At 43.8% G+C, this 26,603-nt stretch overlaps 1 protein-coding gene across 1 annotated transcript in view; it reads right to left on the reverse strand.

Annotated features, from left to right (window-relative positions):
- Positions 1–342: 342 nt before the first annotated feature.
- The window catches only part of LOC115548967 (mucin-5AC-like), a 96,915-nt gene continuing 70,654 nt past the window's right edge, over positions 343–26,603 (reverse strand). Inside the window, exons 5-18 of the mRNA XM_030363926.1 lie at positions 8,547–8,665; positions 8,212–8,376; positions 7,878–7,988; positions 6,975–7,027; positions 6,772–6,862; positions 5,132–6,688; positions 5,045–5,058; positions 4,985–4,992; positions 4,675–4,953; positions 4,211–4,365; positions 3,891–3,923; positions 3,391–3,460; positions 2,759–2,981; positions 343–2,545 (exon numbers count right to left, since the gene is read on the reverse strand). Coding sequence (XP_030219786.1) covers positions 1,943–2,545; positions 2,759–2,981; positions 3,391–3,460; positions 3,891–3,923; positions 4,211–4,365; positions 4,675–4,953; positions 4,985–4,992; positions 5,045–5,058; positions 5,132–6,688; positions 6,772–6,862; positions 6,975–7,027; positions 7,878–7,988; positions 8,212–8,376; positions 8,547–8,665 — 3,481 coding nt within the window. The 3' untranslated portion in view covers positions 343–1,942. The remainder of the gene's footprint in view (positions 2,546–2,758; positions 2,982–3,390; positions 3,461–3,890; positions 3,924–4,210; positions 4,366–4,674; positions 4,954–4,984; positions 4,993–5,044; positions 5,059–5,131; positions 6,689–6,771; positions 6,863–6,974; positions 7,028–7,877; positions 7,989–8,211; positions 8,377–8,546; positions 8,666–26,603) is intronic.

The raw sequence follows: 26,603 nt of genomic DNA on the forward strand, positions 1-26,603 counted from the left end.
AATGCATTGGTTTACATTTCGTTCTGTGCAGTACTAAAAAATTTGGAAAATCGTGATCTGGGACACGATGCGCACAGATTAACGTTTGTGCGCATGAGCACGAAATCGTGTGATACCGGGTTGACTAGTTCACACCACCCTGCCAGTTAGAGCAGACAGTCTGTTTCTGAGTAGTATTTTTTACATTGCGACTTAAACATATTCATATTGTTAACCAACCGTCTTATTTAAATGTAGTTTAAATAACAGTAATGTAATCTTCTTAAATGCTTTTGGTTTTTTGGTCTTCAGTTCTCCTTTCCCAATCTCCGCTTGAAAACATATAGAAAACATTTGTGATCAATCATTTTATTTTATTAGTGTGATTAACACTTTTGAGAGAGGCGGGCATGGTTTAAGTTACTAATGTTAAATGCACATGCTGAAAACAGATAATGTATAACTTCATGTTATAGCCAATTGAACTTCATTTGGTTTGAGGAATTAGTTAACAGTCACTAGCTTGTTGCAAGAATTTTTGAAACAAGAGCAATAGTATCTATTCTTGGCATCTTTAATACAATACTATACACATTACTGGCCAAATGTTATTCACTTTTCACACAATATTGTAAATATACATTTTTGTCAACAGTGACATTTGTAATAGACCTACAAGTTATACCAACATTGATATCCCTTTGATTATGGTCACTATTAAAATAATAAAGATACTCAAACACATATATGTCAATGTTAAACATTGTCTCAGTGTGCTGAGAATAAAGAGAGGCTATTTAAAGTACACTGTCTATGAAATATACTTTTACAAGTTGACTGATACATTGACGTAATGATCTTCCAATATGTTTTCTTATCGGCCTAAAATATCAACATTAGTTTTTGTACAGTGAATATGAATTGATCGGATAATATGTACAACTAGAATGCGTTTCATCCTAACAACTGCGAGAGTGTGCTTGCTAAAATGCCGCAGATGGTAAACCGCCCAATCTAGCAACAATGCCTGCACGTCCTCCGCGCTCTAACCTCAGCGTAAACCAATGAGACCAACTGAAAGCCGATATGAAACTTAAACTGTGATTCTGAATAAAGTACACATTTTATCGAAATTCTGTTTTAATATTATAGAAAGATACAATTGTGTAGGTTAAATGGTTTGAATGAAGGTGAACGGATGAAAATGTATTTAGTTACGATGTCTCAATCGTTACTGGGCAGACGGATGTCTTAATCGTAACTGAGCAGTTACTTACATTGTAAAAAAAAAAGCAGAAAAAGCGTCATAGTTTAAAACGTTGAAAGAGTTGAAAAACGCTGAGAAGAATCAGTTCGAACTGAACTGATTCCTCTCTTTCGTTCGTCTTGTTTGTTCTCAGACTCGACTCCTCCCAGACCTACTAGTCGCTGACACGCTGACTCACTGTTCATTCACTGACTGTGAGTGGTGAAGAGGGAAGAGGCTTAGTGAGCGAGCGTACGATAATACGATTCAATGTCAGTGAAATGATAAATGCATGCTGTCTTTGTACTTTCTGTGTCATGCCAGATTAATCAAATATTTGAATGTCTCGTCAATCTGTCTTGATCTTTCATGGTTCGTTCTCCACCGGGACGCCCAACATCATTGCTAAATCAAATCTATTATCTTGCTGATATGTTAAACATCTAATAATCAACTACACCCCCCCATCCGGCTGCGTTTGGTTAAAGTTGTGATATTGATTGATGACCGACTTCCACGATCGTTTGAGAATGAGAACGAGGGAGGAGCTGAATCTGACTGACTCAGCTGAGAACCGTAAATTCCATGTTTCGATTCACCGCTACCGGAAACTCGACTGAACGAACGAACGATTCTGAACAACTCTTCTTGGCGAACTGACCGACGCAAACTGAATCAAGGAAAATTATCATTGAATCCATTACTAGTAAGATCTCGCTACTTGCAGTGCGGCATTCTCGAAGCTGATTGGTCGCTCTCTTGACTGTTTGCCAATGGGAAGTTAAACAGAGGACCCGCTGCTGTGGGGGTGTTGGTGACGCGCGAATTGATGTGAGTGCTGGTTGAAATCGCCATGGCAGTGGCGGCGCTAGGATGGAAGGTGACATCCACAGTGACGGTGGTGGTTGAGCCCAGCGAGACATGATGGGAGACGAGGAGCGGGGAGCTCACTGTGTGGGAGACGCTGAGGCTGTGGTGGACAGGAAGGGTGGAGGTGGTGGAGGCATGGGAGGAGGTGGAGGTGGGCTCGGCCGGCGTCTGGAGGGTCAGCGAGGAGTGGAGCCTCTCCTCCCGTACAGTGGCCAGGGAGGAGGGGGAGGAGGGGCAGAGAGAGAGGGTGGGGGAGGTTGAGTGGGAGGCGAGGGAGGACAGAGGAGGAGGCAGGGAGGAGGGTGGAAGCAGAGAGGAGGGTGGAGTCAGAGAAGGGGGTCGGGTCGGAGGCTCCTGGCAGACCGGGTGGAGGCAGCTGCTGACCCAGTCTTCCACACACCGGAGCCGTGCGCTGGGTGGAGGCAGGCTGAAGGCCTTGTCCTCCTCCACCTGGGAGGGAGGGAGGGGGTAATCCCATGTTTTTGGTCATTTATTTTGACGCCTAAAAATATCTATAATATATGATAATTTTATAGAATATATATTTTAATATAGAATGTGAAAAAGAGAAAAGCACACACACAGAAAATGTGCATAAAATATACATGGGGCTAGATGTTGTCCTGGTCTTGATGGTCTGCATATCGTAGTGATCTCTCTGACCTGTGAGTCCAGGAGAGCACAAAGAGGAAACGTCTCCATGGGGACAGCATTGTCCTCCATTAGGGAACGCTGGTGGTTCTCTCTCAGGTCTTCCTCTCTCAGGTCTTCAGGTGGGGGCTCCATCTGAACCATGACCAGACCGGGCCCCAGCGGCCGGGCGCGGGTGTCCGACGTATTAGGGCTCTGATCAATCACTGCTACACACTCGTCATCCGCAAATGCTCTGAACACACACACACCCACACCCACACACCCACACACACACACACATGGGCAAACACACAGTGCTCCTTTTAATATGAGCACCCTTTAGAATTTGAATAGTTTGTTTAGTTATATGAATATACATGACATTTACACTCTCACCCAGAGCATCATACAATACCATGAAGAATACACTTCTGAGCATGGGTGGGAATGAAACCCCTAACCCTGGTAGTGTTCAGGCCTTATTCTACCTGTGGAGCTTGATAGGTACCACATTATGATTCTAATTATTATTATTTAAGCAGTAATATCTATGTATTACAAATGCCCGTTTAATTTTGATTTGTGCTGAACAATTATTACACCCTGAAATTATAATATTATTAAAAAGAATACACTCAGCACACTTATAATTTGATAATCACCTGTTGTCGTATGTTTTACCAGCGGCCTGTTGTTCCGCATGTCTGATGGGGACGCCCACGTTCCTCTGAGCTGTGGAGGACAGCATCCCGTTAGAGACACGCTGGCCATGTCTATCAAGAACCTCCTGATCATGGTTCTTATTCACCGTGTGGCCATCTTGGTTTGAAATGCTCACTCGGTGGTTGTATTATCAGACAGCATCCGGTCAGCTCTGGTCCCTCCTACTTATTTCAGATTTCTTGTGAACTGTTTACGTCAGGTAATTCCCAGGGGGGAGCCTAATTTGTCCCCTCCTCCTAAGTATTTCAGCTTAATTTCTAGTAACTACCATACCATCCTGACCTTGCATAGGAAGTGACAGCGCATGCGCCGAAAAAGTGGTATCTTTTGTGGCTTAAGCTGATCTCTCAGACATTGTGAAATATATTGTTGGCTCAAAGTTGACAAATGTAAGATTCCTGACCCCATTGGTTCCTCACAATGTTTGACTCACTATTACCTCTTTGTTGTGCATCAGTTAGCGCCACGGTCCCTAGGACAAGGAGAAGAGTAGAAGAAGAAGAAGAAGGACAAGAACAACAACGACAAGCAGAAGAAATACAGTTTTTTTGACGAATTTGACAAAGCAATATCTGAGACAAGTACAACACAACCTGTAAGTATCAAATTCCAGACATTCTTCTTCGTGAGATTGCAAATTCCACATTCAGTTCCCCTCCCAGCGAGCCTTTTGTAAGGCTAGCTTTATGAGATTGTCACTAGAGGAAAAGGCCAATTGGGACATAGGGATGCTGGGTGCAGGGCTTAGCGTATCCAGACCTGCTCGAATGATTGGCAGAGGATCACTGCTCTGAAACAGCGAATAGAAAGCCATTGTGATGAAGATGAAGGCTAGAGACACGCCCACTCCAACCACGATGGGGACGTCATGTTTTTCCAGCCCTGGCAGCCATGAAGAAGACTTCTGTGTCCCTCTGTGATAAAAACACACACACACACACACACACACACACACACACACACACACACACACACACACACACACACACACACACACACACACACACATATATATATATTTGAAAAAAACACTTTGGTCTGAGCGTGTTGAAAACACACCTTGTAAATTGAAAATGTACCGAAAGGTTTCAGACTAATGTGCGTTTGCAAATTGGTCTGGCAGGGTTAGACCAATTAACCCTGCCAGAGTTAATTGAGGGAAAAGCCCAATTAAAATATAATCAGTAGTATTTTATCAGAAGGTTCGCTGGTTTTGCTCTTACCGGGGGTCATCGCTGGTCATGGGTGACTGGGAGGTGTTGGTCTTCAGTCCAACAGTAGGACGGGGCTTACTGGTGGCCCCAGAGGTCAGAGCTGGCTCAACAGCCTGACTCGTGTTTAAACGTTTGCCATCAGGCACGGTTTGTGGACTGGGAGTCAGACCCTCAGGGACTGACCTTCTGGAAGGGCTGGTTAAATGATCATCCCTGGTGGTCCTGGGGGTGGTGCTGGGGGTAATGGGGCTGGTGGTGCTGGTGGTGGATCTGGGGGTAATAAGGGTGCTGGTGGGGGTGGCGCTTGGGATGGTGGGGCTGGGAGTGCTGGTGGTGTGGGGGTCGGTACTGGTGCTGGGGTTAATGTGGGTGGTGATGCTGTTGGGGGTGGTGCTGGGGGTGGTGGGGCTGGTGGTACTGGGGGTGATGGCGGTGGCGGTGGTGCTGTTGGTTCTGCTGGGGGTAATGGGGGTGGTGGGGCTGGGGGTGATTGGGGTGGTGGTGGTGCTGGTGGGGGTGCTGGTGCGGGTGCTTGTGCTGGTGGAGGCGGTCTTGGATGAGGTGCTGGTTGTGGTGATTGTGCTAGTGGTTCTGGAGGGAGGGCTGGTTATGGTGGATCTGGAGGGAGGGCTGGTTATGATGGTTTGGGGGGTGTTGCTGGTGATGGAGGCTCTAGTGGTGGTGATGGTGATGGTGGTTGGGTTGGTGGCGTTTGTGATGGTGGTTCTGTTTGGTGTGCTGTTGATGTTAATGTTGGTTGGGGTGGTGGTGGTGGTGGTGGTAGTGGTGGTGGTGGTGCAGGTGGTGGTGGCGATGGAGGACACAGAATGAGGGGCATGAAAAGGGCCATGCGGTCGGATTGAGGGAAGTGGAGTCTGCTGTTGTGCTGAAGGCACTGGACCTGTGGGAGACAGACCGTTGTAGGGGGTCCAAGAGGATCCTCGGATGGGTGGAGGAGCTGGAGGCAAGGGAGTGGTTTGGGGTTTGTCATGGACTGATGTAGGGGGCAGCTCAGGGGCTGACTGCGTGAAGGAGCATAGGGTGGACTGTCCTCTAGAAGGATTTTGCGTTGCTTTCAAGCCATGGTTAGCGAGGGCGGCCTGTGCCAAATCTCCAGGACTCCCATGTGGGTCTTGAGCGAGGTGTGACACCACGAGGGACCCCTTGGTAGGAGGATGATTAAGCTGGGCTCCTGAGTGGGTCCTTGGAGTCAATGACTGGCCAGAGGTTTGGAGTGTCACATGCAATGCAGAGGACAAAGCAACTGCATCTTGACCGAGGCGGTTCACTGGGGGCGGCAGATTATCTCTATTGGTGACAAACGCTGTAGTGGGCTCTGTCGAGTCTGAAGACCTAGTGAGAGGAAACACCGACTTAGGGAAGGATATGAGGCTGGCTCCCATCCTCTCTGGCGGTGCCGGTGGATCCATGTGATAGAGGGATACTTCCTCATCTTCGCCACTCTGCTTCGCCGACGTCTCGCCAGCAACGTTCTGGAGTTGCCTAGCGGTGGATATCTTGGTTAAATGATAATGAGCGAAGGAGTGGTGAGGAAGGGTTTGGCTGGTGGTCACTAGGAGCCCGGTGTCCTGGTGTCCTGGAGTGCCGGTGTCCCGGTGCGCTGGTGTCCCAGTGTCCTTGTGTCCTGGTGCTGGGCTATTGAGAATGTAGGACTCAGAATACGGAGATGAAACATGTGGCGGGGGACCCATTTGGTCAAGGGTATGGGGGTCTACGGTTGAAGGGGGAGGTTGCAGTATCTGACTGTTGGGTGAAAGCTGGGCTGGCAGGCGGTCAAGCTGGGCTGGCTGGGTGTCAGTCTGGGCTGGATGGGTGTCAGGCTTTGCTGGCAGGATGTCAGGCTGGGTTGGCTGGGTCTCAGGCTGGGTTGCCTGGTCCTCAGGCAGGGCCAGCAGGTGCAGGTAGTCAGGTGACCCTGGCGGGTGTAGTTCTCTGAATAGAGCCTCTTTTAGTGATGTAAAAGTTAAGTCTGTCCTGTGGGTGATGGGTTCCGTGTACATCACTGAGTCAAAGAGAGAGAAAAGTCAGCGTATATATTGTCAAACAAAGGACAATCTACAGGTGCGGTTTTACAAGTGAACATACCTGAATGTGAGCCATGGTTGATCCTAGAGTGATTTTTAAGAATTGAACCTTTGATTTGGACAGCTGGGAGTTCCTTGTTAGTATTTGTCCTCTAAAGAAACAAAGAAAGGGGTCTTCTTCAAGATGAATAAATGAATAATCAATAATTTTACTGGAAAAGCAAAGGAACACATGAACCTTCTCAAAAGATCCTTCCTACTTACAGCAGACCAACTCATTCTCCTCTGCTCTCGGGTGTCACCCCCGCGGTTCTCATCTTACAAACAGGTGAGAGAAAGAACAAGGTATTCAATGTGCAAGTGCTGACAAGAGACGGCTGGCTAAGGATTGCAAACGGGTTTGTGGTAAGGCAGTACAATGACGCTTTTCCACCGCACATGTAGCTCGACTCGACTCGACACGACTCGACACGATAGCAGCACGGGTCGTTTTCCACCGCAAATAGTACCTCCTGGACGTGGGCGGGATCGGCTGCGCGAAAGGGCCGTGACGTATTTTTGTACGCGACGCAAACAACACCTACGCAACCCACACATGGACAGAACCCACATAACAACAATGGAGGACTTCGATAACATTACTATTATTAGCTGGCATGTTGAAGAAGTTGAAGAAGTGGAATATGTTGGCTGTGGCGCTGCTATGGCTGTTACCAGCATGGTTGCCATGTCGCTCTCGTGACTTCGTCACACTCTCTGGCCAATCAGTGGCCGGCCGTCTGCCGACGTCACCTTTTAGCATCGGCTCAGCCGCTTGGAACCTAGAGCGAGGCGGTACTAGAAAAAGCAGCCACTTCAGGTACCAGATACCATGTTTTCGCGGTGGAAACGCAAAAAATGCGAGCTGAGTCGAGTCGAGTCGAGCCGTGTCGAGCTGGTACCATGCAGTGGAAAAGCGGCATAAGTGAACCAACACATTTCTGAATATACACAAACAATAAGGATGACAATGAAAGCCAATGGTGAGTGAGTAAGTGTGTGCGTGTGTGCGTATATGTGTGTGTGTGTGTGTGTGTGTGTGTGTGTGTGTGTGTGTGTGTGTGTGTGTGTGTGTGTGTGTGTGTGTGTGTGCGTGTGTGCATGTGTCTGTGGTGCTATCTTAGATACCTGTGATAAGGAGGACAGTGTGTATCCGGTCGCTCCCGGCCTGGTTCTCTGCCCTACAGTAGTAGTCACCTGCGTCGGTCCACCGCACAGCAGACATCCTCAGAGCTCCATCTGTCACTCAGGATTTACGCCTCATTTAGTCACTTTCTGGAATTTTATTATCATCTACAAAATATCATGACTTCTTGTTAAATTTTTTGCTCAGATTTGCTCGGGGTTTACAGTAAGCATTAATCTTAACTTCTATAGACCAATTCTATATGGAGGTTTTATAAGCTCTATCACGTTAGGAATGGACTATTTGAAAACCAGTTTGTGTTGGGCCCCTCCTCACCGTCTGTGATGGTGGTGGTGGTGGTTGATGTGTGGGGGTCCGTTGTGTTGTCTCTGGTCCAAGTGTACGTGATGGGCAGGACCCCCACCGCTCTGCAGGGCAGCTCCACAGGGGCCCCCAGCCGGCTGCTCACCTGCCCAGAAAAGCCCACGATGACGGGCATCACTGGTGGAGGAAGCGGGAGAAGCATGGAGCCAGCAGGAGCTCAGCGTCACTCACAGTCCTAAAGTCTAAGAGTCTGAAGGCCCCAGGTATAAATGACACAAAATCAAAACTGCCGTGTTGCAATAGATATTGTTCCAGCACACTGTGTGTAAGTGCAACAGGATAGTTACCGGTGACCCTTATTGTGGCAGTTTGGCGGTCTTGACCCAGGATGTTGGTGGCTTCACACGTGTACACTCCCTCGTCGTAGTTCCTCACAGACAGGATGTACAGGCTGCTGTTTCTCTGTCTATGTTGGTACAAAAAAGCGGGCAGCGATCACACACCCAAGGCCGTGTGTCAATATATCCACTACCTTCCTCTCTGAAGAGACGGGGTTGAAGGATATTAATTTCAACTCAGTGACACAAATCAGAACCACAACATCCCATGTGGTGAAACCGTGGGCCTTTTGTACACAAGCTACTGTCAGAAGAACACCTTTGGGAGGTGACACATGGTCAGTTTATCAGAGTCACACAGTTGAGGGCTCCTACGTGTGTGAAACAGTTCATACTGTGCACACATACAGTATGTACCTGTATAACCTGGTCTGATGTAGGGAAATGTCCATGGAAATACACTAGCATATTTAGCTCAGGAATCACCTTCACATCATAATATCTAGAAATATTTGCATTATTTTTAGTTAGGTGAGTGCTGTATGCACGCTCAACTATTGTTGTTCTTAGGTTTTATTCTTTCTTTCTTTCTTTATTATTCTCTACAAAAATTGGGACCTATCTCAAATTTCCCTCAATTTTGCACCTAGAGACTCCATTCCAATTTTTAAATGTTCAGATTGGTTCCCAATTGGAATTCCTGTTCCCCCTTGAAACGCCATGTTAACTGACACCGCCCAAAGGACCAACCCAGAACAACTGGTTCTACGGAAAGCGAAGTGGTACAAAATGATTGACGAGCTGCGTGAGATTGCACCCGAAAACAAGATTTCCCTATTGTTTTGATCTTCTGTTATTTAATTCGGTGTTGTTAGTCATTGTTTTTTATGTAAAATAGTTATTTGTAATTGATCAGATCTGAGGTCACGCCTGAATCTGTTGATTTGTTTATAATTTTGAATAAATAAATACCATGCTTTGTTGTTGAATTGTTATTGTGTCTATGCAGTTAAGCTAACAGTTTAACTTGCCGATCATCACAATCACAATCACGTAGGCTTATAGCTTATTTTACGGGCATGTCTTCCAACAGATAATAGATAATGGGTAGGCCTACCTCAGCTTTCAGGAAACAATATCTTGTTAATTGTTTGGTGAATGGATTATTGATTTGGGTGAATTCACGAATGAAAAGGCATTCTGTGCTGCTTAGTTCTTTTAAAATCATATAAATCATGTGCGATTCTTTGGAACTAATAAAGAAATTACTCTGCTCTTGTCTATTTGTCTGATTGAGGCAATATAATTGGAGCGAGGGCGTAACCTAACACATTCCCAAGGGCACAAAGTGGATAAATTCAGGTTGCAAGGATGCATGAATGTTTTGGGAAGCGACGTTTGTCACATGAATGTATGTTCATCCTGAGGAAAATGGACCATCACATGTATACTGAGCTATTCAATTACAAAAAAGATGGATACTGTCCCAGGTATATCCCAGGAGCAAAAGTATGTTATTTGGAGGTGCTCCGCCCGTTTCTTACTGGATGGTCAGCCATGGTAACACTAGGCCTACCTCAAAAATAATTCCCTGATCGCCAGCTCTAACTTGATAGCTAATCAGAATAAAGTACATGTTTCTTGCAGGATAGGGACAACAACCTTGTTTCAATAGGTGATACAATGTATTATCTATCTTATATAAACGACATGGAAGTGCGCAGAAAAGCGCTGTGTTTTGTTTCCCGTGTCTACTTTTTCGAGCAAGTGTGTGCACAGGACAAGTGGATATATGGACCAAGGGTGTGATTGATGTGAAGCATATATATTAGAGCTGTCAGTTAAACGCGTTATTAACGGCGTCAATTTTTTAATCGCGCGATTAACGCAAATCTTTTATTAAATGTATTTTATTTTATTTATGTTTTTATTTATTTTCTTTGGCTCAAAACAAAGAAGCAGTAGCCTGACTGCTATGTTCAAATGACATTTGTTCAAAGCAGTCGTTTAATTGCACTATAGGCTCTTTTTTTGTATCGTTCTGTTGTGATCAGCATATGCCAATGTTGTTATCAATAAAAAATCATTTGCACAAGGCAAGCCGATGCACTTCACCATGTTGATAAGAGAATTAAAATGAGAAGAATTAATGGGACAAAGAAATCAAGGGATATTTAGCATAGAAAACTAATTTGCGATTAATCGCGATTAATCGCGAGTTAACTATGACATTAATGCATTTAATCACGATTGAATATTTGAATCGCTTGACAGCTCTAATATATATATATATATATATTAGTGCTGTCAAGCGATTCAAATATTTAATCTCGATTAATGTCAATAAAACATCCCTTGATTTCGTGTTGCTAGTCTTTTAGTGAGATCAGAGTTTTGAGAAGAACAGTAATAAAATATATTTGGTAAGATGGATATAAGAAGAGAGACCCGCAGTGAATTCAACCCGGTCCACTTGACATCGGGTAGGTGTATGACGGTGGTAGGCGTACCGTAAAACGTCAATAGCCCAGGCTTTTATTTGTTTCAATCACTGAACTTTCGAGCAAAACTCTTGCTCAGCAAAGATGGGAAATACTAACATTTATTATTTAAACCAGCATGAATATTTCTACCATACGTAGGCCTATACACATTACCAGGCTATCGAATATCGCCCACACACACACACACACACACACACACGCACACGCATACACAGGGGCGGAGTGGTAATCGGGAAGGTCAGGAGAATTTCCGGTGTGCCGTTAATGTTTCGGGGCTCTCGGGCTGATTACTGCGGGATAGCAATATTGCTTTTATAAAAGTTATTTGCAGCAATGTCCCGCAACCTCTCACTCACTCAACACAGCCGCAACACTAACAAACTGTCAATGTCGCAACCAAGTCGATTTAGTCAAGAGGGGAGTAACTGAGCGGCCCCTCCCAAAGTGGTACAGCCCAGGTGGGCCTTGAACTGCGAGTGGTCAGAAAGACGTAACAGCTAATGACAACATTGAACTCTCGTGCAGGCTCAAACAGAGTGACACACAAACACACACACACTTTTAAGGAGTTTTTCACCCACTCCGTGACCTTGCTTGCCCCAACGAGTTTGTGAGGCGTGCTTGTTGTTTTGTTTCCGGTGTTGCTAGATCCGGTATGGTGTTGTAGTGTTTCTAACGTGACAAGTTGATGCTAGAGAGCAGGTGAAAAACTATAACGTTTGCTAAGCCAAAAGAGCGTTAATCGCACAATATAATCGCAAAAAATAAACTTTGTTAAAATTGGTTTGCGTTAACGTCGTTAATAACGCGTTTAACTCACAGCACTAATATATATATATGTATATACAATATATACACGTTACAAAAACTAATTGTGGGTGTGGTAGTAGATAGTAGTTTCGGCCCCACTGAAATTTTCGATAACCGCGCGCTACTGGATTCTGTGCAATGCAAAACAGATCTGTTGCTAAATGTACTCCTTGGGCCCTATTTTAACGTTCTGAAACGCAAGTGGGAAGCGCAAAGCGCAAGTAGCTTTGTGGGCGGTTCTACGGCGCTGTCGCTATTTTACAGGCGGATAAATGACACTTGCGTCGCGGCGCAAGTGTCAAAAGGGTTGGTCTGAAGCAGCCTAGTTACCCGTAGGTGTGGTTTGGGCGTAACGTCCAACAAACCAATGAGAGTGCCAGCTCCCATCCCCTTTAAGAGCCATGAGCGCATTTGAATCGGACGAGTTGATATTTTGACAGCGCGTCTGCAGTCTCCGATGAGACAGATGCACATGAATTTCAAACTGCAAATGGCTCAGTTTATTGCCAAATAATATGGCCTAATTCACACATGGAATAAGGGGTTTTCTTCCACAACTTCAGAAATACTGAGTCCTCAAATAAATGTCGGCAAAGAAAACGTATATGATATAACATATGATATGCGGTGACTGTGGTTCTATTTAATGATATACGCAATACATTATAAACATTGTTTCTTATCAGTATTGTATGCTATCCTAATATGCATGTGTCCCCGCGGTAATAGACATTGCCATTGATTGTATTATGCGTTACGCGTTTAGTTTGCGTGTGTTTAAACAGAGCACACACGCGCGCCCGCATTCATTCATTCTTTTTAACACTCACTCGCGGTAAAACAATGTTTTTCACGATCAAATACTCATCAATCCTAAAAGTTATGGGCATGTAGGCCTACACGATGTCAAGAAAATATGTGTTTGCTGTACGGTGTTTGCAGATGCATTGATTTAAAAGTACAACTTATTACCGATGCATCAGCTGTTCTTTCCCAAATAATTTACCAAGAATGTGCGGCTAGGTAGATGGGAGAAGCAAAGTGTATGCGCGAGGTGCACAAGCAATCCGTATGCATCGCATGCGCATGTATGCATGCGCCCTAAAATAGCATCTGAACAACCCGCCACTGACTTTAAACCAGGTCAGTAGCGCAATGGTATTCAGAAACGGCAAAATACCGTTTGCGCCAGAACACGCCTCCTCCTTCTGCCGAACCGCCCCTTGGGGCGCATGATCAATCCCTAATTTACCGGCGAGTGGCGGTGGTGGGAAAAGAACGCTCTGCGCCAGTTGTAAACTAGCAACGACACATGCGCCAGTGACTAAGTCACTTGCGCCGGATGCAAGATAGGGCCCCTTATGTTTTTGAAACAGCTGTACTCCAACATATGCACATCTTTAAACGTTGAGAGGAGTCTCTTTGCTCCATATCATCCACAGACAAATGGTCTAGTGGAAAACTTGAATGGGACAAATCAGAGGTGAAGCTTTAATTAGAGAATTATTCAAAAGTCTATGAGTAGCTTTTCTACCATATATTGGTGTCATTTTAAAGGACAAATCCAGTGTAAAATGGATCTGGGATATGTTTAGTATGATAACGAGTTGGAATGTTCTTTTGGGAGGAAAAAAGCGAGTATAGACGCATTCTTAAGTTGGCTGTTTTTAGCCGATTCTACCAAAACGCTATAAACTTGGAACGATGGGGGCATGTGTTATGGTAAAAACTAAATCGTTATTTTCAACCACTTAAAAGGCTAGAAGTAGCCCCACTCTTCTTTGACAGTATAATAAGGGTCTTAACATATAAAGCAAGGCATGATAACTTTGTAAGTGTACAGATTGTTTATTAAAAAGGACATTTTATGCACACAATACCATCAGTAGTTAACCCGTCGACGCCATCTTGTTTTTTAAGACTCGATAGGTAGATTGTCGAACACAGAGCTTGTGACATCCGTGAACAACACGCAAGCTCTGTGTTCGCCAATCTACTTATCAAATCTTAAAAACAAAAAGAGTCGTTTGACCACTGGATGGCAGGGGATGTGGACAAGTAAAACTATGCAGGAGGGAACAGTAAAGTCTCGGTCAATACTTGCTCCGGACTCCTCGATTTCTTTTGCTATCTCTCAGTAAGTCGAAGTGTTAGAGAACTCGGGCATAGTTTCTACCACATAATTAGCGTCACAAACAGGATAGAAAAATAGGGACTCGCCAGCTGCAGGGCTGCAGGACGGGGCACGAGCGGATCACACAACCCCAGAGCTCATCAAATTCCCGGTAAGTTGGCTTACCATTAATTAATATGGTTGTTTGATCTGTTCCTGTCCCGTCTGAACGCTTGGCAGCAGGTAAAGTGTCTCTTCAATTAAACAAACCAAAATTATAGATAAAGAGAGAGAGAGAAATAGGGGACCTCCGGGAGAGATTGACGTGCGCGTGCACATAAGCCATGAGCGCTCTGTGGCTTTAAATAACTAAGACGCTTTGTGGCTCTGAATTGATACGAGTTGTTGTTATTGGTATTTTGGTTAAGTAGACCTACTGTAAGTCCTGTGACTGTCTTGTGGAAGAACAAATTAGTGGAAGTTCTACTAAGGACGGGGCGAGCGGGCCCGCAGGTCGAAGGAAACAGACCTGTAGGAATTTTCTGACAGTATCCTAATTGGAGTTGAGTTGTCAGTTGGAATTCAGTGTTGTGGATGAATTCAGAAGTTTTTATTTGAGAGGGACTTCCTTGGGATGCCGACTAGTGAATTTTCAATTCTAGTCTTGGAGCGGTTGAACTGCAGATCCTGCATCAATTGATGGTGAATTTCTAATTCCGATCTTGGCATTTTGGGAAAGCAGGCTTCTCGCACTTTTGAATAGATAAGTTTCTTGTTTGGGGTACCGCTTGACTTGACTTTGTTCTTGATCTGGTCGAGTAGTTACTGTATGTGTTCAACCATTATTTTGAAGGGATAGGCTTGTTGTTTAATGTGCCGTTTGAATGAGTTTAATGTGCTGATCATGGACCGATTGAGATGTAGCTCTTGGATAAACTGAGATAGTTAGTTTGTAATTCTGATCTTGGCACTGCGAAATAATAGGTTTCTTGTTTGAAATTCTGTTTGATTGATATATATCCGACCGTTCATGTTTTTAAGCAAAAGGCCAGTGTCAACGCTCTGTCAACCTTTTATTTGTAATTAAAGACGAGTTAATGACTAGTTCCACTCAGCATCTTGTACCAAAAATTCGGCAATTTTCGATACGCTATAAAGATTTGCATAAATCGGTTTCTTTCTGTATTCAAGCCGTGATAGGATTAAGTTACCTCGGAGACTAGTACGGCCCGTTTTCTTTTAGTTTATTCTGTCATAAATAAATTAGACGGACAGAGAATAGTCAATTTGTTTGTAGTGAAGTGATGAATAAATGTTTGAACCTTCTTCGATTCAGCAATGTGATTAATCAACAATATTATATTGCTTAATCAACAATTGATTAAAGACTACCGCGCTGACTCTAACTGCAACCGGAGGGGGACGAGCAGAAATAGGGACGAGCAGAAAGCAAGAGAAGCAGGAAAAGGGCACGAGCAGTGTAGGGCTAAATATAGCCGGGACCCACATTCCAATCGGCAGGGAGGCAGAGAGAGAGATAGCCGCGCACGGGAGGAGTGCGCATCTGAAGCCTTAGAGATATAATAGAACATTCAAACTAACGAGTAGAATAAACTCAAATAAATTGGATTAATATATAGTTAAAGTTTCACCAAAAATTGAATATGACACCAACAGCAGTAGAGATTTTGAGCAGAATCAATCCATTGCTCAGATGAGATAACAAGGATCTCTGAGAAAAGGGAAAAAAGGACAGCTAAAACAGGTACAATATGGCCCATGGGAGGGACTTTTGATCCAATAATGTGTAGGGACATGGAAAGTAGTAACAAGGAACTACAAAGCTAACAGAAGTGGAAAAAAGGCCTTAGAGAAGAGGGACAGGGAAAATTTAGTACTAGCTTTGTTCCAAGAGGAGGGAGAGAGAGGGCGAGCACTACTGAAGAAGAGAAGAATTGTAACATACAGGGAAGGAGGGGCACACTCATACACTTGGACTGTTATGAAGAGATTGGGAAAGTAAGGGAAGAGTGTAACAATTCTGAAACTAGTTCTAATAATAATGAGCACAGGGACGAAATGGGAAAAATGCTAATGATCAAATTTGCAAAGGGCCTTCTCCAGGAAAGAAAAGGAGAGGAAGAAACACACAGAAGAGAACAAGGAGTCAGAGGAGGCAGAAAAAAAAAGAGTAATACAAATGAGGGAGAGAGTTTGAGTGTGGATCCAGGGACAGAGGGGCCTGTCTGCAGTAAAGAATTACAAAGCCTCCTAGCACTTGAGTTACATGAGAAGCATAGAACGCATGAGGAGAGAAGAGCACCCGACACGTCATCAGGAAGTTATCCTATTCCAGTTGATGGACAACAGGCATTCTCTCCCCCAGTACAACAGCCTCAGAGCCAATGGTCACCTACTCCACCTGTCACACATGTACTCATCCATAATTATGGGAACCCCACAAATGGAAATAGGCAGAATCAGTATAAGGGACCCCAAGGACAGTATAAAAAATAATCAAAAACAGGGATCCCAAGGATAACGCAGAGGTCCTTCAATATGTTATGGGTGCAACCAGGAAGGACGTACTAAGAGAAATTGTTTAATTAACCCTTTTCCACCACAGCAAGGACAGGGCAACAGCCACCAGGGACAGACGGGTCCCTTTATGGGACAGGGATACTAGGGGTGCCCAGAGAATTTACAGGGGGAGGGTCAGCTTGTAGCAATCACAAAACAGGCTGATGAGGATCCAATACTGCAGGTTCTGATAAATGACAGAGGCACGCCAATGGTGGCCGACACTGGAGAAACTTACACTTGGTTCAAAATATGCTTCTCACCTCCCCATGGCAGGAAAATTCACCAAAAGAATTCTGAGAATTCTTATTTTCAAGGTGTATGCGAGAGAGAGAGAGAGAGAGAGAGAGAGAGAGAGAGAGAGAGAGAGAGAGAGAGAGAGGATGAATTTGCACTGTACTGAATAGATTATTTGTGTGCTTGGGTGTATGAATATAACCTGTGGCCCATTAATGACCCCTGTTTTGCACACTGGGACACTGGGATCGGTGACTCTTTGGTTCTGTATTTCGCGGCAACCTTGGAGACTCTCCAACGCGTCGTAGCGCCATGTGGTATGGATCAGTAGATCTTGGTACACAGAGTACTGGTGAAACACGGGTTGGTCCAGAGGGAGAAAGTGTTTGGAGAAGGGAGAGGAATGTAAAGAACGAAAAAGGACGGATGCGGACCGACCCAGAGGTAGTAAATCAGCGGAGAGCTCTGTATGGGAGGAGTAGAGGTACATGGTGATCAGAGGACTTAGGAATAATTATCTAGACTCCGTAACATGAACAATTAGCATTAAAAGTTGTCTGCACATCACACATCCACAGAAGTCGAGGGGTTTAATGGCGCTAGGGTATACAGTTGCACTCATCAAAAGAGGAGAGTGACCCAACCCAGAGGACTCTGCGGGAGCACGTGGATAGGCACAGTACAACAGACCAGACGAGGTCCAAGTACCAAAATGACAACACAAATAAAATATTTCCTTAGGTGTTACGATAATAACAGACATTTTATTAAAAAGTGATCTTATAATCTAGAAAAAAAACTCAGCAATACTTAAAATTAGACCAAATAAGTACAATAAAATGTTGTCCAAATTTCTAATTCATGTTATCCACAATTACAAATGTCATTTAAAATAAATAAGTAAAAAGAAAAAAAAAAGGGTGTGTGTGTGGGCCTGTTCTCGTGTGTGTGTTACACAAGCCTGTTCTCGTGTAAAATGTTGTCCAAATTTCTAATTCATGTTATCCACAATGACAAATGTCATTTAAAATAAATAAGTTAAAAAAAAAGGGTGTGTGTGTGAGCCTGTTCTCGTGTGTGTGTCAGGACCACCGAGGTAGGGGAGAATCCTCTCCTACTTAGAGTGATGGAATAAACGAGGGGGTACTAAAAGCGTACTTCAGATAAAACAATGAGGTTAATTAGAAAATGGAAATAATGTATCGATTCGATGTTGACCAACGGAAAACTAGATAAGGACAACACAGAGAGACATGTTGGGTACATAGTAGTGAATCATATCGTGGAACACATCAAATGCAATTATCAGGTAGAATAAAAGAAGAATAGATCTTCCAATTTAAATAGTTAGTGTAGGACAATCTGGTAGAATTATGAAGGGTATTGTGATAATGAGTAACGTTTAACATAGAAGTGAGTCACCTAATATTCAAAATGCAAATTTTTATATTGTAATTTTTATTTTATTTTACATCTCCCTAGTTAAGGACAATAGGTGGATTGACGCTACATCTGCTGGGAAGGGATCCTACATGCTAGGTTCTCGATTTACTTTCAGAAGTAGTGGGTTTAACTTTCCAATGCCATTACTCCTGCTGCAACACTGTTATAAAATGTTAACAATTGATAATATGATATTTTTAACCCAAATAAATTACCTTTAGATTCACCCCATCATACGCCCCCTCACACAAACAGGTTGAAGTAGTTGTTGTTGTTGTAGTTGCCCTGTACCCATTACGCATGCACTTGGCTGCATGGGCAAATGGGACTGAAGACTCTGTCTCCATCCCTCCACTTTGCAATCTATACTACCTTATGGGTGGGGATTGATTAACCGCGTTTACCTGGACACATCTGATCCGCATAGATTTCTATGCGGAATAGAAAATGATCAGGGGCCGTATTCACAAAGCAATTTATCTTACCGCTAGGAGTGCTCCTAACTCGCGCTAAAACATTTTACGTAGGAGTTTTTTCTTAAAAGTTATTCACAAAGCCGCTGAGACCTACTCTTACTAAGGATAAATCACAAAGAGTGAACTAAGAGTGACGCGCCGTTGCTATGGATTACGTCAATTCTCGTGCACGAGTTTAGAAGCGGTCAGTTCGGTGATTGGTTGTTCAGACGAGCCCACTGAATCACCGAAAATCAAGGAAATAGCCTAGGCTAGAAATGAATTCCTATTAAGTAGTTATAGTGCAGTTAGCAGAATACACGCATGATGACAATTTTGTGCAGACCACGATAATGACGTTGTAGCCTGCACGTTCAAGAGAGAGAGAAAGCAAACAATAAAAATACGTACAATTTAAAAGAAAATAAATGTTATGAACTACCTAAGTGTTGACTGATTTGTGCCAAGGTGTTTACCTAAAATGTGTTTTCAAAGTGATCCCTAAATGCCTGTCCACTCGGTACCACACGGCCAAATTCCTTGTCATGTTGATCGCCATCATCATCATCATCATCGTCTGGCTGTGGAATGTTCCTCCGCTTGCAGAGGTTGTGTAGAATAGCACATACAGTGATTACTGTGCTTGCCCTCTCTGGGGTAAGGCGTATTTCGCCGTGGAGGACATGAAACCGACGTTTCATCTGCCCAATTCCTCTCTCCACAACATTAAAGTATAACATGTAAGTTATTACGCAGATTACGCTTAGTCCTATGCCATGAAGTTGGCTTTGATCCTGTGTAATTGTTGAATGTCCAAAGGAAAGTTTATGGCACGGCTGACTGATGGTTGCGATATTTTTAAATCGTCGGCATTGCAAAGTTGCATTTCCCCTGTTGCTAAATAACGTAGTGTGGCCAAACATTTTATTTCGGGACTAATCGGATTATTCATGTTAGTCGGGGATGTTAATGCATCGCGCACTACTCCACAACAAGTTTAATACCCTAATATTTCGTCTCGCAAGCATTTTACGATTCTTTGTGAATGGGTCTTACTGAGTTAGGAGTCCTCTTGAGGACTTTTAAGCTCTCCGAGACTTAGGTGCTACTTTTAGGCCTAAAATACTTTGTGAATTGCTCTAAGTGAAAAAAGTTAGGAGTCCTAAATTTAAGAGTGACACGCCCATTCTTTTTAGGAGTTACTCCTAAATTCGCCAGTTAGGGCCTACTTTTAGCCCTAAGATCCTTTGTGAATACGGCCCCAGATATACGCCTCATTCGGAATACAATTATCTGTTCGGCATATAATTCTATGCCGAATAGAAGAGGTGGTGTAGTCCATTTTAATCGACATGTATACACTTATTCCGAATGGATTGGGGTTTAACTTAAGATCCCACCTTGAAGCCCGGGACAACCCAAAACAGGCACAGTCACGATTACTTGGCAGGGTCACTGTGAGCACTTGATCATGAAGTGACGAACTGCAACCATCACAGGAAGAGCCGGCTGTTGAAAGGTGGAGGGGGAACAGGAGTCAGATATGTCAGCTCTGGCAGCAGAGGTGGTGGTCTTGGAACGGGGCATGTCGCGTTTTATTCTGTTTAAACTTTGTGGTATAAAGGCCTACTAACGCATGAAATGTTTTCGGTTTAGTGCATGACTTTGGGAACAGCGTGGGTTCAAGGCGGCTGATGTTAAACCCACCTGTATCAACCTTTGGTTTTGGATATACTGTCTTCGATTTCCCTTCCCAATAGATTGGTTTTAGTTTACGCAACACCAACAGCCGTCCAGGTGGAAGGAAGTACCACGTGGTATCACCTCAACCACTGCACAAAAGCCGCTCAACCCAAAACCAGGGATGAGCATGAGGAGGAGCCTGAGGAGGAGCCAGATGCAGACACGCCTGGGGCTGACCAACTACCCCGGGACCAGATCCAGTCGAGCCAGGAGTAACAGCCACACGATGATGCTGAAAATGGCGAGCCTGCTCCTGATCCTCTACAGGTTGGGCCAGATTCCGCTGGCTCAAGGACAGATCCCGAGGAATGATGAAACTATGGAGACAATGCAGACCTGGAACGGCCAGGAATCAGGGGCTGGTACTGAAGGAAGCGTAAGAGAGACACAGAACAATCCAGCCCTGACACATTCAGGAATAGTTAACAAGGAAGATAGAATAGTCTTATATGCTCAGATACCATCGCAAAACCAATTTAATGAATTTGTGATTACTGTCATGTCAGGTAAACAATCATCATGTGCATTAATTTTCCACCGGATGTATCAACTACCTCAGAGGAAAAGTCAGTGTGATTTGCATATTCAGCCAAAACCAATGAAATGGTGTCCGACAGCAAAGTCACAAAAGACATGGGACTACAACAGCGAGTATAAATTACGTATGAAGGAATATTTGCTTCATACAGTAGTGTCAGAAAGAACATTTAACTTAACGCTAGAAGCAGAAGCTCCTTGTGCAAACAAAAATCAACCGGGTAAGGTTGTTGAATTCAAACAAAGTAATTCAGGAAAATCTTCGGATAATAACAAAGTGAATACAACTGCAGCCACCGGTAAAGTAGATCAGGCTCCAGTTAGAGACAATGGGAAAGATTCACTTGCAACCGCTAATAAACTAAATTCAACTCTAGATGCAGGCGAGATTAATGGAACTTCTGACGTCAGGGATTTAGCACAACCTTCAATCACTAACGTTGCTTCTATTAGAAAGAAACAACAATACCAGCAATCACTAATGTAACCTATATAAAAGAAGAAACAGCAATACCAGCAATCACTAATGTAACTCCCACTAGAGAAGAAGCAACAATCATAAGTGAACAAATAAACACACTAGCAACAAATGGTACAGCGGCTACTGCTCAAAATAAAATAATACAGACAACAATGCTAACCAAAGTAGAGGTGACCCCAACAACGATATCAAAAGAGAATAATATAGAAACACTGGCAACTGCAATATCAATGGTCAATTATGAAATTATGATAAATGGGATCGCAATACCAACTCCCAGATCCGAAACCATTACAGCTGAAATCTTAAGATCGTCATCGTCACATTGAGTTCAATTGAAAACAGATAGAGGTAGACAATTGTTATTTATGTAGTAGCAATCGTCAGAAAGCATTGTACGTAATAAATACTAAATTTAGTTGGGAATTATGTAGAGAAGAGTGGAGACAACAGTTCACTGAGCAAGAAAATTGTAGTACGGTGTGTGTTCAATGCAATGTTTATTTTACTTAGGATCAAGTGTCTTCAACATTTATTATGAAAAAAGTCGGGACGGAAGTCCTCTGAACAAAATTATGAGAAGATGTCTAGACATGGACAAAACTCTATCAGAAAAAATAGTGACGGTGCCAAAAGGAACAGATTTCAATATAGAGGAGGGATTAGAATGTTACCAAAACGATGAAGAAAGCAAGGGTGTCAGAAATGTAGGCCATCTCCCAGAGGAACTATGTGGTATAATATGGAATATCACAAGACACGATATCAACCGGAAACTACTACGAGAACGACCACCTGTCATTAAAGGTGATCAGCATCCACAAGACCCAGAGCAAATAGCTAAAAAAGCATATATGTTAACCACGTGGCATGAATGTGTATTCTTAAAGGGGTAGTTCGGAACTTTGGACATAGGGCCTGATTCCCAAGTGAGCATTGGTATTCTTTATCACTGGAGACAGTTTTCGACACATTTCATTCAGTCCTTCTAGTTGCAGAGTTCGCTCCTGCTAGGCTAGCGCACGGCAACGGGCAATGCTAGCCTGCTATTAAAAACAGTCTTACCCACTCCACAGTACACCCGGGGTAAATCAATTATAACACCAGACTATAGATTTAAATGTCTGTGTTGATAGAATAATGTTAGAAATAAATCTAACCTTGCATCGCATGAATCATCGAGGGACTACTTTCTCAGCAGAAGCGGAATTTTACCATGCGCCGGTTAGGTTTGTAACCGAATCACGACCGAAGAAGGTAAACAGAGAAGCGTGGGACAGAAGCGCAATTGAACGACTAGGCAACATCGTGGTTCAGTGTGCTTTTAGAAATTGTCTAAATAAGCGCTACAGATGGGCACCACAAAGTTTCCACCAATTTCCAGTGCGAGATCCAGAAAGGACTCAACTGTGGCTTGTTGCTGCTGGCTAGGACATCAAAACACTAGCTCGTACATGTACGGTTCGTTGGATACAACAAATTCCCCATAATCGTCTTCAAAAGCAGATGCATCGCTAAGTCCTCCAAACGTGGCCATATCTTGTTAATTGAATACGCTAATATAATTCCTTCGTTCACTGTACTCTGCGTTTGTAGCAATGACAGCGGCAGGTAAAAAAACTAGAGCCGGTAACCTAGGTATCAGTCCGCCGCTGCCGTAGCCTACTACCAGGAATATAACACTGCTGCTGAGACCCAGCAATTCCATCAAAATGCAATGCAATGCAAGGTTGGTTTTATTTCTAACATTATTCTATAAACAGACATTTAAATGTATAGTCTCTCGTTATAATTGATTTACCTCGGGTGTACTGTGGAGTGGGTAACACTGTTTTTAATAGCAGGCTAGCATTGCCCGTTGACGTGCGCTAGCCTAGCACGAGCGAACTCTGCAACTAGAAGGACTGAATGAAATGTGTTGAAAACTGTCTCCAGTGATAAAGAATACCAAAGCTCACTTGGGAATCAGGCCCTATGTCCAAAATTCCGAACTACCCCTTTAAGTCAGGACAGAGTGGTGGCGGATCATTTTTGGATCTGCGGCAATAAAATCCTTCGTACCACACTTCCTAAAGTGTGGAGAGGTAGAAGCGCAAGAGTGCAAGTGGTTACGGAAATTGCAATATTACTATCACTAGAAGGCGCTGTCGGTAACTTAAAAAGTTCTAACCTAAATAGGCGGAAAAGAGCATACGAACCATACGAGAACATAAAAATTGACAAAATAGGACAACCCAGAGGCATACCCGAAAAATTCAAAGCACGAAGTGAAATAGCAGCAGGATTTGGGCCAGTAATCGTAATCGCTAAAAATACGGAATGGATCAATTCCATTTATTACAATCAACAAAGGTTTATTAACTACACGGATGATGCTTTATCTGCCTTAGGCGAACAACTGAAAGCCACAAGCACTGTGGCTTGGAGAAATAGGCAAGCCTTGTGTAACCAAGTTGGGATTCGGGTTCTAATTATTCAGAAGAATAAACAACATTATATAAGTTTATTATTTTTCATAATGTTTTTTGACGTTTGTGTAATGGTTGCAAACTTTGTAAATGTTATTTTATGTATTGTAAATGTTGTATATATCCTTTGCTTAATTGAACTGTGATATGGTCATCCAGCCAGGAGGGGGCGTGATTGTGTTTGTGGGTGAATGTGGAGAAGGCGGGAAATTAGAGGAGAGGGAAGACGTGCTGGAGTTGGGAAGAAAAAGGAAAGACGTTCGTTGGATGGAGCACATGTTTTTCGATGGAGTACAGTCTGTTGATGACATATCAGCAGCTCTGAAGATTCAAGATAAAGTTCAACACGAACTTTACTGAAAGCTCCACCGGAATAGTCCATATTAACGACCCGGTCAGTTAATTAACACAAGTAGCTGAACAGTAGTGGCCTGCTAACCAGCGCAGCTAGCGACGCTACTACAAGGGATTTTCCCGTGGACCGCCGCACCAGATAGTGGGTGTGACCACGAGGGTTGGCTCACCTTCCTCTGGCGAAGAGGAATCAAGCGATAAGGCAGTGAGGAGCGCCTTTGTCCTTTCGACAGACTTCCGCGGACTTTCCCCATACTGGTCTTTCCACGGACATTCAAGGATGCCCGTTGCCGTTCACCTGGACGTGTGAGTAGCCTACCGTGTTCTCTCTGGCTCGGAGGAGCGAAGAAGACTACTATACATCAACAGGCCTGCAACAGGGTTTTCTTTTTGTACGGGATTGTTTTCTTATGTTTTCTTTATACTGGCTAGGTTTAGTGATGTTATTATTACTTATAGCCTGTATTATTAGGAAGATTTTATCGGCTCGCTCGACGTCAGGTTGCTAGGGACGCTGCTTTTGCTAAACTAGCAGCTCACGTGTTTCCTGCGTTTGTGTTATTAAACCGTTACTTTATGTAACTTTTGATGATATCATCTTGTTAGAAACACGTTTATCTGAGAGCCAACCCAGTCGCCAAAAGCAAACGTTGACAGTGTACGTTTTCGTAAACACTGGATTACGTCGCATTTCGACATTGTGGCATCCAGCCACGTAAACCTCGGCCCGGACCAGCCCGAGGGTTGGTCCGGGATGGCCGATACCACCGTCACCCACCAGCCGGCGATGGAGAGCACCTGCCGAACCCCAATCAGCGGTATGAGAGACACCTGGCTGGACAGCCAGGGAGACTCTTTAAAAGGAGCAGGTGGACTGACAGCACGGCACGGGAGCAAGGAAGAAGGTAGCGCTCTGGTCCGAGAGAGCCTAGAGGCCCACGGAGGCCCTAGAGACCGCGTTTACTTCGTGTTTGATTTAAGTTGTATGTAATAAATGCCTTGGATGGCTTGTCCCGCACACAAATGTGTCATTTATCCGTGGAACCCGGCCCAATCGAGTACCGGGTTGCCACAACATAAAATAGCGTGTTATACACACACACACACACACACACACACACACACACACACACACACACACACACACACACACACACACACACACACACACACACTGCATTTGGCTGCTAAAACAACAACAGGTGGTGAAATGCTCCAAATCTGGATCCACCATGGCCAAAAGACTAGTATGCCCCCCCCCCCCTTAAATAAATACTATGGCAGAATGAAGAATAAATTCATGCATTATCATTCAACTTGAACATGTGTTTTTACAGTATAGAGTGGTGGAGGGATGACCAACCCTGAAGTGAGCGTCGCCCTGGGTTCCCTTGACAAAAAGCCAACAGGTTTTTCCATTGGATTTTGGATTATTGCAGAAAAATTAGCATCTTTGAAGCACCTCCCCAAAAACTGAAAATAAATAAATAAATAAAAATAACCATGCTCCAAAGAACGAAATGTAAACCAATACATTCTGAATGGGAGTGTTTTTCTGATTTTTCCATGCTACACAGAACAAAATGTAAACCCATTCAAATAAAGACTTCATGGTCATAATAATTTAAATATCATTAATCTCCTGATTGTTTAGGGTGGTATTCTATTTTTTTCAACGGGGCTGCATCCAGCCACTTGACCGTCATGGTTGCTATGGTGGTTGCTTTCGACCGCCCCCTCTAATCCTTTCATGGCTCTAAAAACTACGCGGCAAAGGAGCTGCCGTCAATTGTGTTGTTTTTGTCGTAAACTAGGATCCGATGGTTAAAAAATAGACAGATATTCCAAGGTATCCTTAAAAGGCAGCTTGGATGTTTTTTATTTTCTGCAGTTTAGACTTCTTCTATAACCTATTTTTGAAAGCAAAACACCAAGCTCATTGATTCAACGGGGCAGGGTTATTTGAAACAATTTATTAAATATTTGTAGGAGGTCATTCCTTCTCCTGAGTTTGCTTCCTATTTATGTCAAGGGTACACCCCTACTGTCCACAAGCATCCCCCTCCATATGGATTTGGAGAATTGTTGCTACGTCCAACTGGTGGAGGTATCATATATATGAAAGAGGGCATTCAATTATACTACAATGATCAATTAGGAGGCCGAAGCCCTAAAGGAAGTGATGCAATAGGTGACTGAGTCGAGAACCTTTAAGTAAGCTGTACCTTGGGGTCTCTTATATATCAAAAGGGGTCTCAAAGGACGCATACGCTTCAACCTGTGGCTCCAGCCCTACAGGAAATGACTCAACAAGTGCTCCATCTCGTTGCACCTCATCCAG

This window comes from Gadus morhua, chromosome 8, assembly GCF_902167405.1.
Source record: "Gadus morhua chromosome 8, gadMor3.0, whole genome shotgun sequence".
NCBI classification, from domain to species: Eukaryota; Metazoa; Chordata; class Actinopteri; order Gadiformes; family Gadidae; genus Gadus; species Gadus morhua.